General features: G+C 51.8%; 1 protein-coding gene across 1 annotated transcript in view; it reads left to right on the forward strand.

The window, feature by feature from the left end:
• Positions 1-14825, forward strand: part of Adamts2 (ADAM metallopeptidase with thrombospondin type 1 motif 2) — a 197592-nt gene that overhangs the window by 156962 nt on the left and 25805 nt on the right. Inside the window, exons 6-9 of the mRNA XM_050158608.1 lie at positions 11733-11889; positions 13101-13206; positions 13889-14032; positions 14401-14533. Of these exons, the coding sequence (XP_050014565.1) occupies positions 11733-11889; positions 13101-13206; positions 13889-14032; positions 14401-14533 (540 nt within the window). The remainder of the gene's footprint in view (positions 1-11732; positions 11890-13100; positions 13207-13888; positions 14033-14400; positions 14534-14825) is intronic.

Consider the following 14825-nt stretch of genomic DNA (forward strand, 5'->3'; position numbering starts at 1 on the left):
GGAGAGAGCGAGAGATACAGAGAGAGATGGAGACAGAGAGAGATATGAGATAGAGAGACAGAGAGATATGAAATAGATATAGAGACAGGGAGGGAGGGAAGGAGGGAAGGGGAGAGAGAGAGAGAGAGAGAGAGAGAGAGAGAGAGAGAGAGAGAGAGAGACTTTACTTTAATGGACTAGACAGATAATAAGATAGGAGGACACTAGCACCCCATCTGGCCTACATATGTACAGAGGCACACATACACACATGTACATACACATTCTCTTACACACACATAAATAAACAAACAAATTTAAAAATCCAGATCAGGGCTAAGGATGTAGCTTGTTTGGTAGAGTGCTTGCCTGATGTGCACAGAGCCCTGGGTTTAGTCTCCAGCTGTGTATGCACAGGGGTGGAGATGGGGTTTGGCATACACCCATAATCATAAGCACTGTTGAGTTAGATTGGAGGCTGGAGGATCGGGAGGTTACAGTCATCCTTGGCTACGTAGTGAGTTCAAGACCAGCCTGGGATACATGAGCTCCTGTCTCAAAAATAAATAAATGAAAGCCAGACCACAGGGCTCCGTATGTCTCTGCCATGGAGTTTGGCTTTCTTAGAGGGACCTGATCCAGTTTGCATTTCTAACAGGGTCCCTGCCCTGAGGACACTGTTGTCATTAAGGGGAAGATGTGTAGATTAGAACACGGCTTCGACAGTGGAGAAAGGAAGGCAGATAAAAAGTGTGCTGGGAGGCACATTGAGAGCCCCTGGGTGCTAGGTGGGTGCAGGTAGAGAGACACTCAGCCAGGTAGATGATGCTGAGCTGCTGTGGTTCACGCATTGTCGCCTGAAGTCCCATTACCAAAGTGTTGGTCCTCAGGTGGCACTACCTGAGGCGATGGGACCGGTGGGCTGTAGATGGCCTTTTGGTCATTGGAGTTTGCTCTCTAAAGGGGTGCAGGGCTCTGCCTGCTGTCTGCCTCTGCTCCCATTAGAGATGTGGCCACTGGTTCCCGCCTTGGTGTGCCACCCTCATCAGAGAACATATCAGCAAGGCTCTTGGAGGTTGAACCTCTGAAAGCAATGAACTAAGCTAACCTTTTCTGTTTACAAAGCTCATCATCTTGGGCATGTCATCGCAGTATGGAAAGGCTGACTGAGATACCCAAGACGGAAAACCCAAGGTGAGCTGTGGCTGTAGGGAGAAGCTTGTGAGTTCAGCTGAGCGGTGCCGGGTGCTTGGTGGCCCAGTCGCGGTGGCCAGGATGGGCTAGCATATGGGCCTGGAATCCTAGGAAAACCTGGAGTATAGGGATGGAGACGAGAATTGTTTGCACAGGGGAGTGGTCCGTGCGTGGTGGCAGCTGAGAAAGACCCTAGGTGAAGTGGAGACAGATGGGCAGAGCGTGGGTGACTGGGGCATGGAACATGGGAGGCTTTCTTGTTCTTAACGTTTTGGAGAAAGTCCTGAGAGACATAGGTAGACCGCCAATGTTTTATTTAAAGGCGGGAAAAGAAGCGAGTTTCCCTGGTGATGTTCTGTGCAGCTGGATGACAATAGATGCTTACACAGGAAGTGAGGGTGGACGGTGCTCCCAGAGCTACAGGAAACAGTGCTCACTGTGGCAGCACGGCCTGGGGACTTTGGAGCATGGCTGCAAAGCTCTATGCAATACATTGGTACCTGCCGTTCTTCAGACCTGTTTCACTGTGGGATCGTTTCCTCCAGACAGTGACATTCCACAGAACTTGTTTTGAAAAATGCCACCTAGGAGGCAGTGGCAGTAAAACCAGCAACAAGTGGGCCCATCTATGCAAACATGAGGACCTGGATTTGGATCCCTAGCATTTGTCTATAAGCAATCTGGTCATGGTGGGCTGTATCTAGAACCCCAGCATGGGGTAGCAGATAAGGAGGATCCCTGGATATCAGTGGCCAGCGAAGCTGGATCAAGGATATCCAGGGTCAGGAATAGACCCGGACACAAAAATAAGTTGGAGAGAATTGAGGAAGAAGCCCAACATTGACCTCCTGCCTCCCTATGTATATCACACACATACATTCACACACACACACACACACACACACCACACAAACACCACAACACACTCTCACATACACACTCAAGTGTAAATAATCAAGATGCATGTTTATTGACACGTAAGTGGTTCTCATACTGTGATTCTAAATTTTTTCTTAGATTTAAATGATGAGAAACTAATATCGGCAAAGAGCAGACAAAGTTAGGTTTTTTTTTCCTGTTAAAACCCAAGAGAATCAAAAAAAAGAATCAAAAAAAAAAATTAAAAAAAAAAACCCAAGAGAATCAATGGTAAAATCCATGGAGTGAAACTTTAATGATAAAGACAGACAGTCTGAGTGGGCACAGATCCCGAGGAATGTGTAAGCAGACACTTTGCCATTGTGCTGACCTCACAGTGGACTAAATTAAGATGACTGTGATAACACTAGGTGACATCAGCGCAGGGAACCACCATCATACAGGCTGTCTGACTTTGAAATTCCACCTGCAAACATTGTGACCCGACAACGCCTGTGGAGGAGAGCTAATTTAGAGAGCAAAGTTCCTGGCAGCCGGGCTGGAGAGATGGCTCAGAGATTAAAAGTTCTTACTACTGCAGAGGACTAGGTTCAGTTCCCAGGGTCTACAGGATGACAGACAGCTGAGCGAGACTCCAGTTCCAGGGACGTCTTCTCCCTTGTCTGGCCTCTGTGGGACCTTGCATGAACATGGCATGTGCGTGGTGCACATTTGCCCACGGACACTCACACATGTGGAGGTGATTTCAGGAGTTTCAGACCATAGCTGCTCAACCTGTGACTTTGGAAACTTTCACGATGGAACAGCGTGAGGACTGTGGAGCAAGCGATGGGAATTCGCCCCCAGAATAGAGCTGTGGAGAAGCTGGGAGCAAAGAGAGAAGCTGATGCCACCACACCCTCTTCTAGGGCATGACCCCGCTGACCTAACTTCCTCCCACGAGGCTCCTCCTACAGACGGTTCTGCCACCCCAAGGACACCTCAACTTTAACAGACCCCTTGGGGAATGGTGTTGAGCTAAACAGCAAGAGGCTTGGTGCTTGGCTGTGGAAAACAGCCCCAGGCTGCAGGAACAGAAGCGGCATCTGCAAGGGGAGGCTGTATACCCTCTGGATCACAGGCCACGCAGGACATGCTTGCTCCATTTCTGGGCAGCTGGCAGGGCCCACAGAGCCCGACCAAGCAGCCCTGGTTGGTCGCACACCAATAACTCCTGCAGATGAATTATTAGGAAAGGCAAATGTGGCTGAGCCCAAGATATTAAAAAAAAATCCCTGTTTTCTTTTTAGTGATTAAACCCCATAAATTTCCCGAGAATCTCACTCCCTCCAGTTACTTATGAGAGTTTCTCTTTTCTGCATTTATGTTGTGCAGGCGGCATCTGCGGCCACAGGTCACAGACTGTCCTGTGTCACTCTGGGGGCAAGTTCTGTGTTGGGGTTTCCAAAGGTTGCCATGGCTGTAGGAGATGAACTCTGAATTCAGGAGCTCTGGCCTCCCGGTGCATTCTGGGATGTGCAGGAACATCCCAGAGAGCAACACAGCTGCTCCTTGTCTCGTGACAGACAAGATGCCCAGCACAAAGTTAACACCACGAGGTGGGTCAGACCGTGGATAGAGCGGCCAGGCAGAGACCAGAATCTGTTGCCCCTACCCTCAGTAATGGGGAAAACAAAGCTGGGCTGCTAGATGGGACCCTAGGGATGGACATGGTTCACAGTAACAGATGAACTCTGGGAAGCCACTCTGCATGGGACCTCTGGGTTCCTGCTGGGGACCGTGATGGTTAAACTTGTCAGCTGGGTAGGATTTGGATTCACCACGGAAACAAGTTTCTGGGATTCTCTAGATTTGGTTAAGTGCAGTTGGAAGGTGGGTGGCGCCATTACGTAGCCTGGGGTCCTGGACTGAACACAGAGGAGAAAGCAGCTTGAATTTCTGGATTGTGGATGTCACGTGACCAGATGCCCTACATTCCTGCCATGACCTCTTCCCTTCTATTCCACGCATCCTTGACCTGAAAGCCAAAATCGACCCCTCCTCCTTTAAGTTGCCTTTGCCAGGCATTTTATCCCAGCAATGGGACAGGTCACTAATAAAAAAGCTTCCTCTTTGGAAGAATTTAAGCCCCACAAAACCAAGGTGGCTGCAGCCAGGAGGTCCTAGGCTGTGTCTACCACAGTCAGAATACACTCCGGGGTGTGAAGCCATCACCTGGTCTTAGGCAGAAAGTGGTGCGGGCCCACGGCTCCTACTATTCATCCCTAATACTGGAAATGTACCACGTTCCTTCTCCTGGTCCCTTCCCGCCTGGTCCCAGGTCCCACTAGGCTCCAGTAGGGGTAAAATTGGCAATGCGTACGCGAGTGACATGTTGTTTATCTCCAGCTTATGGGAGGCCTCCGAGTTATCTCAAGTTTTTCCTAAAACAACATTTTTCTCCATTTCTTTGAAAAAAAATCAGAAGAAAAGAGATTATCATATTTTACACAATATGCCACCAGCCAGGGAGCCGAGCATCAGCCGCACTCGTGGGTTGCATAGCAACTGGCTTTTCAATTGATTTTTTGAGAAGGAACCAAAGCTACTCAAGTGTTCTCATTTTAAATATTTCCTTGGATGATGGAAATCAAAGGGAATGGAGATGAGAGACTTGGGGACATTCCGAGGACATAAGGTGTCTTGTGAAGGCCAACACAAGAGCATGAGATGCTTGTTGGACTCGGTCAGCATTTGAGGTGAAAGGTCAGACATTCCTTGTCTGTCAGGAGAAGGCGGAAGAGACACACTGTGAGGAGAGGACTCCACAGCAAGCCTTGGATCAGCGGCACCACTGTGTTCTTGCCATGTGTCCCAAGATATCACATGTGCCATCACAGTGGGGCCAGGATGAGAAGTGGTGGCTTCTTCCAGACAGCCTTGCATCGGGGACCTGGAGGGTCATGCACAGTCTATATTTTAGCCTGGCAAATGCCTCTGGCATCCCAGTGGGGCAAGGCATAATGGCCAGTCCCTAGTCGTCCTTGGCACACCTCTTCACCCAGATGCCTTGGGTCTAGAGTAGATGAGAAGGTATTAGGTCTAGACACTGCCACTGGGGGATGTCTGAGTCCATTCGAGCCCCTATAACAAATACACCTTAGAGTGGATACTTAATAAGCAACAGAAGTTTGTGCCTTATAGCTCTGAAGGCCAAGAATTGCAAGTTCAGAATGGCAGTAGATTGGGAATCCTCACACACAGCCTCATCCTATCGGGAGCCTGGCACAGCCCACTGGTTCAGGAATTCTGTTGCCATCCTGGTAGATACCCCCCCTATGATAAGAGAAACACCCATAATCACTGTCAACCATCCATATGACAATGGGGATGTGGCTTCAGAGGGTCACACACCGCAGCCACTTTGTCTCTAGAATGAGCCAGATGTTGCCATGCTAGTGGGATAGAGGGCACAGACCTTGGATGAGCTGTCCCAGGCACCCCCCCATGACATTCCCCTCTGGCCAACGCTGCCAACCAGGGGCGACTCTGCCACTCCGTCCCCCACTCACGGACTCAAGGTGATGTTTAGAAACACTTTGGCTGTTATAACTTGGGAGATGCTCCAGACAGAACACCCTTTCTCTACACAGAGAGAGAGAGACAGAGACAGAGAGAGACAAAGAGAAAGGGGGGCTAACAGGCCCCAACATCAACAATACCGAGATTGAGACGTGAACGCTCTTTAACGCAAACCTCACCCCTGTGCGTTTGGGAGGGCTAGCCTGAGGCTTCCTGGGGCTAGAACATTCTGGGATGTTCTAGCTGAAGCCATATTGGAGCCTGAAGCACTAGCGCTACTGAGTGGGCCACGCGGTCACTTGCCAGCATGGACGAGGGGCACGAGGACTTGTGGGTATGGACTGTGTCTTGGTTTCTTTCCATGGCTGTGCTAAAATACTCTGACCAAGGCAACTTAAGGGGGAAGGGTTTTGTTCCAGGTTATGGGAGCAGGAAAGGTAGAGTAGCAGGCGTCTGAAGTAGCTGGTCATGTCACATCAACAGTCAAAAGTGAAGAGCAACCAACGCTTCGCTCTGTTCAGGTCCTGTCTCCATACATATTCCAGTCTGGAAATGGCGCCACCGTGGTGGGTGTGTCTTCCCACCTCAGTGAACGGAATCAAGACAGTCGCTCACAGGCATGCTCACAGGTGGCTCTCCCAGGTGATCACAGACTGACAGATGGACATTAACCCTGACTATTGCCAACGGTATGCCCTGCCCACACTGTCACAGGTCACACCCCTGAGCTGTAGGCTGAGTGCTAAGATTGAGCCCAAGCACTTTGTGTCCAGGGAGCCTGGAGGAGTCGAATTATCCAAGAACACAGAGCACCGCCTGTGCCTTACATCTCCAGCTCCAGGCTACCTGTCCATTGCGCCGGGATTGGGTGTGTGACCTGTGTGCTCACAGACGTGTGGACGGCACCCAGCCTGCAGAGCCTCACTGTTGCCAAGTGCCGAGCCTGGCCTCCAGGCGGCAGATCCCATTTTCCTGTCTCCTTGACTGAAGGAGGGAAGCACATAAATATTTCAGGGCTTTCCGCCGCAAACAGCCCAAGTGTCAGAGGGCAGTGGATGGAATACAACTTTTTAAATAAGTCTTAATTGGTTTGTTTAGGGTGAGGCCCCAGAGGCTGTGTGGGGGGCATAGAGGGTTACCATTGCCCAACAGGCAAGTCAGCAGTTCGGATCTGCAGCCCAGCCAAGAGGAACAGGCCATGCTCCCTAGTTAGCCTGCCCGCCTCCTGCAGGGTCTTGACACTTCATTCTTGTGGCAGCAGCGCCACCTGGTGGTTGCCTCTGGGGCCTGTCCTTCCTTTGCCTTCTGTGTAGAGGTGGAATTACCTGGAGGGCAGAACTTCTCTATGAGTTCTGCCTCCGCTACCTGTGGGATTGGGAGTCAGTGGCTTTAATGGTATGAGAGACAGTTTCTCATCTGGGAGTTAAAATAATGATAGTGCCTATTCTTAGACACTTCTGAAATTTAAATGAGATACATGCAGAGACTTAGCCTCAAAGAACCAGAAGGCTATGAACACCCTGGGAGAATTGGTTGTTGCCATCGGCACAGGGGTCCATTCCTACTGATGACCCCTTTCCAGGAGTTCCAGCCCTCTTCATCTAGACGCATCTATCGTTCCCACGGCCTCTAGGCTTTGTATTTCCCTCCCTGCCCCAGTGTGACTCTTCGGTGTGTGTATATTTATTTTTGTTCATTCATTCATTCACTCACTCATTCATTCATTCTCTTTGTGATAAGCATGTATGTATGCCCAGTGAACAACACATGGCTAGCCTTAGCCCTTTATAGCAAGGAAACAAGGATCTTGGGTAGTAAAGCCCACACATACTAGGAGGGTGACCACTTAAGGTCCCCGTGGGACATTCAGTGAGCCTCGTTGGAGACCCCCTCTCTTTCCATGCTTGAAGGACTAGACTCATTGATGGTAAGGGGAGGGTCTGCTCCCCCACCAGGACTTCTATACCCTGGGTCATGGGCCCAGTTTCCACACCCCCACTCTGCAGGCACAGTGGTCCTGGCCCCTCCGGGGTCTCCACACTGGGATCAGAGTTACAGAACCGCTGTCACTGTGAAGAGCCGTGCCCCAGGACGCAAGCCCTCACTCCATTGGGAGACAGACCCTCCAGCTCCCACTCAGCCTCGGGGAATGGCTATACCATAGTCCACTCCCAGGTAGCACCACGTGCCGCCCCCTGCTCCAGTCCCCAGGCACCTGCCCTTCTCACTGCGAGAGCACCACGGGCCTACAGAGTCAGGTTCCCACACACTGAGGATTGTCTCCTGCTCGCTCGTCCCAACCCCAGCACACCTGCGAACAGGTACACAAAGATTTTCCTAGGGGAAAAAAAACGGATGCAAAGATGAGTAGGAGTCTGGTGCTGGGCGCTTCCAGAGCAGAGAGGAAGACAGATGGCCAAGGCCAATGAGACAAACAGCTCTCCCAGCCTTTGTGACTTCCGCCGGAGATCCCGACTCGGAATACCTGCCATCTGTGATGTGAAAATATTAAATGGAAAATTCCAGAAACAAAAAGTTCCCAACGTTTAAATTGCTCGCTGTTCAGGGCGACCTTGTTGAAATCAGGAGCCGTCTCACTTCGTCCTGCCAGGACACGGAATCATCACCTCGCCCGGCTGCAGAGGTAGATAGATACCCACGATGCAGATGGGGTGGAGAGAAGCCATAAGGTGCCTGCAAGGGTCAAAGTTTATCATAAGTACGCATGTAGAGGAAGACACAGTGTATACAGGATCAACACTCTGGGGGTTCCAGCACCCACTGGGCACCCAGGGTTTTCTAGCAGGGTCCCTGCAGCTGACCCAGAGGCAATTGGACGGCCTCTGGGTACCTTGGCCTGCCCATAGCCAACTCGTGTCTCCCAGGCCTGCCCCAGTTGTCCCAGATATCGCTGCCTCAAGAAGAGCTCTTTTAAAAAAATGTTAAAACTGTGTGTTTGTGTGTGGAGGTAGGTAGGGGTTGGTATAGGAGTGAGAGTGGGGGTGCCCACAGCGACCAGAGGGTCCCTTGGAGCTAGAGCTCCAGGTGGTTGTGAGCTCAAGTCTTCTGCAAAGGTCATATGCACTCTTAGCCACAGATCCACCTCTCCAGACTCCTCAGAGGAATCCTTAAGGACACGTGGGACAAGGCAGCTGACGGGGGGAGCGGGATGAAGGAAAGGGGCCCTGAGGAAGAAGGCAGAAAGTTCTTTTGCTTCTAAGGCAGCCGCTGCTTTTCAGCCCCTTAAGCCTCTGTTCTATAAGCTTAGCTTGGGTTCCAGGCTCCCCCTTGGCCTGGAGGAAGAGCGTCTGACCTATTACGTGTTGGATTCTTACCCTGGGAAGCAGGGAGGAGGTATTCCCTGGAGGTTGCACCAGGTAAGCACACTGTACAGGAAAGAACATCTTCATGATGGACTGTCCCCAGCACTGTGACCAGATCCCACATCCTCCCTGCTAAGCCATCAGGCACTCCCCACACACCCTTCCCTTGTCTCCACTGTCATCCTTCGCCAAAACCAGAAATCACCTTTCTCCTTGCCTCATTGTCCCTGCCCCCATGGTCCTAACTCTCTACACACCCAGATGTTGAACCCTCTCATAGTACAATGGCCACACTTCCTGACTTCCCCTCCCTGACTCCCATCCTCTCTGGCAAGAACCAGCTTATTTATTTATTTATTTATTTATTTATTTATTTATTTATTCATATACTTGCTTATTTATTTTTATGTATACAATGTTCTGTCTGCATGTATGCCTGCCCGCCAGAAGAGGGCACCAGGTCTCATAAGTGGTTGTGAGCCACCATGTGGTTGCTGGGAATTGAACTCAGGACTTCTGGAAGAGCAGCCAGTGCTCTTAACCTCTGAGCCATCTCTCCAGCCCAAGAACCAGCTCTTTCTAGAATGCACATGGGTCTGGTCCTTGCCACTGGATGCAATATTAATGTCTTAGCCCAGACTTAACCTTTGGGCAGGGCCCTCTGTGACCCCCAAAATTCTCCAGACCCTATAAGAACAGGAAAACTGTCCCTTGGGTCCTTGATGCCTGCTTGAGATAGGCCAAACCTTGGAAAGGTTGGGAGAAAATACAGTTGGTTCTCCACACCCCCAGCTCCGCTTCTGCCAATTCTACCAACTACAGATGGAGGATAATCAGGAGGAAGCATGGCATCTGTATTGAACATATGCAGGCTTTTATCTTGTTGTTATTCCCTAAACAATCAGTCTAACAACCAGCACTCCGCACTTACACTGTGGTACATGGTACAAGTCATTTAGAGTGGATTTAAAGGATACAGAAGGAGGCGTGAGGTTCTATGCAAATGCCGCATCCTTTTATAGAAGCGACTCGAGCGTTTACCAATGTGGTATTGGCTGGAGTACTAAAATCACTCCCCCAGCAGACGTCAAGTGATGGCCATGTATGTACTTCCCACTCCTTGTCGCTTGGGGTGCCTGCCTGCACAGCAAGGCTCACAGACTACAGCACATAGTTGCTGTTTTCTGAAGTCCTGCCTTCCTGGGGTCCCCCTCTGTAGTGCAACTCCTGTCTGGGACAATGCTCCCCAAATCTGTCTCTTTACCCTGCCCTATAGAGATCTTCCTTGGGATTCCAAAGCTAGGAAGTGGGTCCTAGACCCCTGGAGCTCTATCCCCATAGCACGAACCCCTTGGGGCTGGGGAACGCTGGTAACAGTCTGCCTTCTTGGAACAGACAGAGAACAAAACAAGACAAGAACAAAAACACAAATCAATATTTCAATAAATTATCCTGCCGCGGCAGTGAAATCACCTTGTCTGCCAAGAGAGGCTCAGGATGGGAGCCCAGCATTGGGGGAAGGATGCAATCAGCCAGTGTCCAGTCTGTGGCGTGGTGGGGGTGTTCTGGCCACTGCAGGGTCGGGGCCCTGTCTGCAAGGTGGGGAGGGGATCCTTCCATGGGAGGAGATGCTGTATTCAGAAGTTCTTAAGTGAGTGACTTGGGGAGAGGGGTGGGAGTTTGTTCTATCCGCTACAGCCATTTTCATTCAAGCTAACCCAGCTATTGGGTTGGGAGGTGCTTGGGAATTGAACCCAGGTTTTTGTGATCTGGGCTGGCACTTTACCCACTGAGTGTGTAAACTTTACATTCATGATAGAGACATCTGGTCTGGCAAGCCTGGGCCTCTCTTCTTAAATGCCAGCCATGGGCCAGTGTTCAGTGGACATGGCCCCTGAAGATACCCGAGTTTTCAAGCTCTTTCCAGAACCTCTTGGCGGTGGGGGAAGAGGTTCTGTCTGCATAGTATTGACCAATTTGCTCTTACCCTGCGTCAACCTGGCTCCTGCCTCGGGTCCTGGTCCCCTCCTGCTTGCTGCTCCTAATACCTGAGTGTACATTTCTGGCTGGACTCTCCAGTCTCTTCAAAGACTTGGCCGGAGATCTCTTCCCACATTGGTGTAGGGCATGCCGGTCAGCTGGCTGCTGTCTTTCACTTGCCAGCCAGTGTCCTTGCCTCGAATGCTCATGCTTCTCACCAAAGGCGGAGTGCGTTGCTCTGAGTTCTTTTGGATGCAGGTGACAGTAACACACCTCAGAATTACTTGACTCCTGTGGGGCAAGTGGGAAAGGCAGCCTGACAGTCCCTAGGACTGTGGTGTGGTAGCCTCCCCTGTCTGTAGGCTAGACCGAGATTGGTTAGTAGACCAAACCTTTGTGTTCAACATGCGTGTGTTCTTATGTTGTCTCTTCAGTCATTAGTACTAGAGGAAGCAAGCTGCCAATTGTGAGCTGTCTGTAGAAGGGCCGGGGTGGCATGATGAGCCCCCCCCCCCACCCAACAGTCTAGGGCTAATGGGGTCCTGCTTCTAACTGAGGAGTGAGCTTGGTAGAGGGGAGACTTGAGACAGGTCTGCAGGCCCACTTCACATTTGACAGTGTGGAACTCATGCAGGCGAGGGTGACCTTCTCTTCCGTTCAGAAGAGGGGAGCTGAATGGGAGTGGCCCAGCAGGAAGCTGCGTGGTCCTGGACCAGATTCCCAGTGGCTAAACTCAGTCAGCACAACTCCCTGTTCAACCCCGAGTAATCTGCCAGATGCCAACCCCGTCCTTCTGTCTGTCTCCGCCCACTGTAGTCCATGAGCCTCATTGAGATTGGGAACCCCTCTCAGAGTCTGGAGAATGTCTGCCGCTGGGCCTACCTCCAGCAGAAGCCGGACACTGACCACGATGAGTACCACGATCATGCCATCTTCCTCACACGGCAGGACTTCGGGCCCTCGGGCATGCAAGGTTAGCTGGGTGCCTACAGATGCTGGCGAAGAAGCTGGGGCCTGCAAGGGGCTAGCCTAGAGAAAAGGGGCAGGACATAGAGGGGGTGTGGCTACCTTAACTGCCTGAGTGTCTGGGTTGGCCGTATCAACTTTCTGGCTCTAGAAAACCATCAGAGCCTGTATCATGGCCCTGGCCCCCATCTCACCCCCCCCCAAAAAAAACAAAACAACTGCACCCCAAGGAACAGAGGAAGGTCAGGAATGGCTGGATAAACCTGATAGGGCTTGACAGCCTGAAGATGAGACTGTGTCCAGAGTCCGGGCTTCAGGGTTGTTTCTTCCCCTGGCTACTGAGATAGGTTACCAAGTGATTCTTTACGCAAGGGTTCAAACTACATAAAACCAAACAGATATAAAAGAAAAGCAATTGTCCAAACTACGTGGTTGAAGATGTCAATAGACACCTATTAGTAAGCGATAGAAGAACAGATAAGAAAAGGAGTGAAGACATAAAAGCTTTGGGCTGGTGAGGGGAGATGGCTCAGCTGGTAGAGGCACTTGCTGCCAAGCCAGAGGACGCGAGTTCAATCCCTGGGATCCACATGGTGGGAGGAGAGAAGAAACTCCTGCAAGTTGTCCTCTGACCTCCACAAAGGCTTTGTGGCCCTCCTGCACATGCGCCTGTGTGTGTCTGTGTGTGTGCACACACACACATACACAAATGCACACGCGTGCACACACACCAGTGTAATTTTTAAAGCTTGTTTATAAAGCCAACATTGTAATAAATTGATACTTATACCTATTATTAGGTTGGAGGTTGAAATAAATCATAGATACACATGATTTATGTGTATTATGTGTATTAAGCAAAGGACAACCCACGAAAGCCAGCAGCGTAGAAGGATGGAAATGGTAACAGGGGACGCTCAGCAAGAAGCAGAGTCATTCCACAGGGTGAGGAAGAGAGAGCAGGCAGGAAGCTGCCTAGGTGACAGACAAGGCCCAGCAGAGACCTGTGCCAGTGGCATTGTGGATTGTGTCAGGCAAAGTGGCCACCAAGCTCTGTGGATGGGCAGGGGGCCTGCTGTCAGTGCGGGTGTCTTCTGAGTTCCACCAGCAGGGGGCAGTCAATTCTGCAGGACTGCTCTGGGGATGGGTCCTCTCTGGGGCTGCCTGGGAGTAAGACTCCAGGCCTGGAGGCTGGAGCCGCCTTCTGTCTCCTCCCAGGCTATGCTCCTGTCACGGGGATGTGCCACCCGGTCCGCAGCTGCACCCTGAACCATGAGGACGGCTTCTCCTCGGCATTTGTGGTGGCTCACGAGACTGGTCATGTGTAAGTGGCCTGAGCATCCTTGTACAGAGAAATCGGATCCTCTGCTCCGGGCTGACCGCTTTCCCCTGTGCCTGAGAAGAGCAGTCATGTAGGAAAGCCACTTAGCCTTGTTTTCCTGTCATTCTGGCCAGAGGTCAGCCTCAGCTTTCTGCTGACAGAACAAATCAAATCAAAGACAAAAAGCACCAGGGGGCAGAGTGAGCTCTGGGCCATAAGGGAGCCAAGGGCCTTGTGCCGTTATCCCATTCAAGTCCTGGGGTCACGAAGGCTCCGAGGGAGGGTAGCCCAGGGTCAAAAAGCCAGGACTCTGTTCAAATATGCATGTTCCAGGTATCAGTAAAGACCCTGAATCTTGGAGCCAGGTAAGTATTAATGGGTTTTGCAGAGCTGATGGGTGTATCCAGGAGTACCCAGAATGCTCTGGGATATAGATAGCCCTGCCCCCACTGTGCATCCAGGAAATGGTGGCCTTCCTTGGGGACAGGGAGAGGGGCCTGCCTGTGGGTGTCCTCTTCACAGGGTGGCTCTGGCTCCACAACTCTAGTCAAAGTGGGTCAGAGTAGAGACGCCCGGAGATGCCCGCTGTGGTTGTTAGAAATGCCTTGCTGGTTGAGGTATGGGGATACGGCCGGTCAGTGCAGCCAGGCGAGGGTCCAGCCAGGCTGCCTTGCTCCCCACACAGGCTGGGCATGGAGCATGATGGGCAAGGCAACCGCTGTGGTGACGAGGTACGGCTGGGCAGCATCATGGCACCCTTGGTCCAGGCTGCCTTCCATCGATTCCACTGGTCCCGCTGCAGCCAGCAGGAGCTCGGCCGCTACCTGCAGTGAGTACCTCCCTGGGCCCTCGAGGGTGGCCCCTCTTTGGGTTCAATTCTATGAGGGCACAGTGCCCAGTGTGCTTTGGTCCAACCCGAACTCTCAGACCTTGAGGCCTCTAGCCTGACACGCGAGGGATGGGTGAGAGAGCCTGGTGCTGAGAAAGGACCCCACTTTTCGGGGGGTTCCCACTCTGACACTGAGTAGGCCAGAAGCTGCCCTAGCCAGCTCTTGAAACCTCAAACTGGTGGAGGAGGCAAACTGAGACATCACAGATAAAGGCCAGGGTGATAAAGTCTTGGCCACCATAGTGACTCCCAAAAGGACCTCAGCTTCCACACTGAAGGTTGTGCGGCACCCGCGTGTCCCCTTACAGTTCCTATGATTGCCTGCGTGACGATCCCTTCGCCCACGACTGGCCGGCTTTGCCTCAGCTCCCAGGGCTGCACTATTCCATGAACGAGCAGTGTCGATTCGACTTTGGCCTGGGCTACATGATGTGCACTGCGGTGAGTGCAGGGACACAGCAAGTGTCCCCAGGGCCCTGCGGCGATGGCACTTAAGGCATCAGCCGCTTCTGCCCAGGGCCGTAGGGATGCCCACTCGATTTTCACGGAAGATATTCTGCGTCCCGTCTGCCTGTCAAAGCTCCACCAGATGGGCAGTCTCCCAGGCTGGAGACTCGGGGACCCAGCGATACCCAGAGACATTGTCATCTCCACAGTGGGTCCTCGTGGCCCCAGAAACACATGGGCGCTTGCAGCACCCACCCACATAGGCATGCTCACAGCCCAGTTCAGG

This window comes from Alexandromys fortis, unplaced genomic scaffold (assembly GCF_014885135.2).
Source record: "Alexandromys fortis isolate MF-2015 unplaced genomic scaffold, M_Fortis_MF-2015_v1.1 scaffold_99, whole genome shotgun sequence".
Classification (NCBI taxonomy): Eukaryota; Metazoa; Chordata; class Mammalia; order Rodentia; family Cricetidae; genus Alexandromys; species Alexandromys fortis.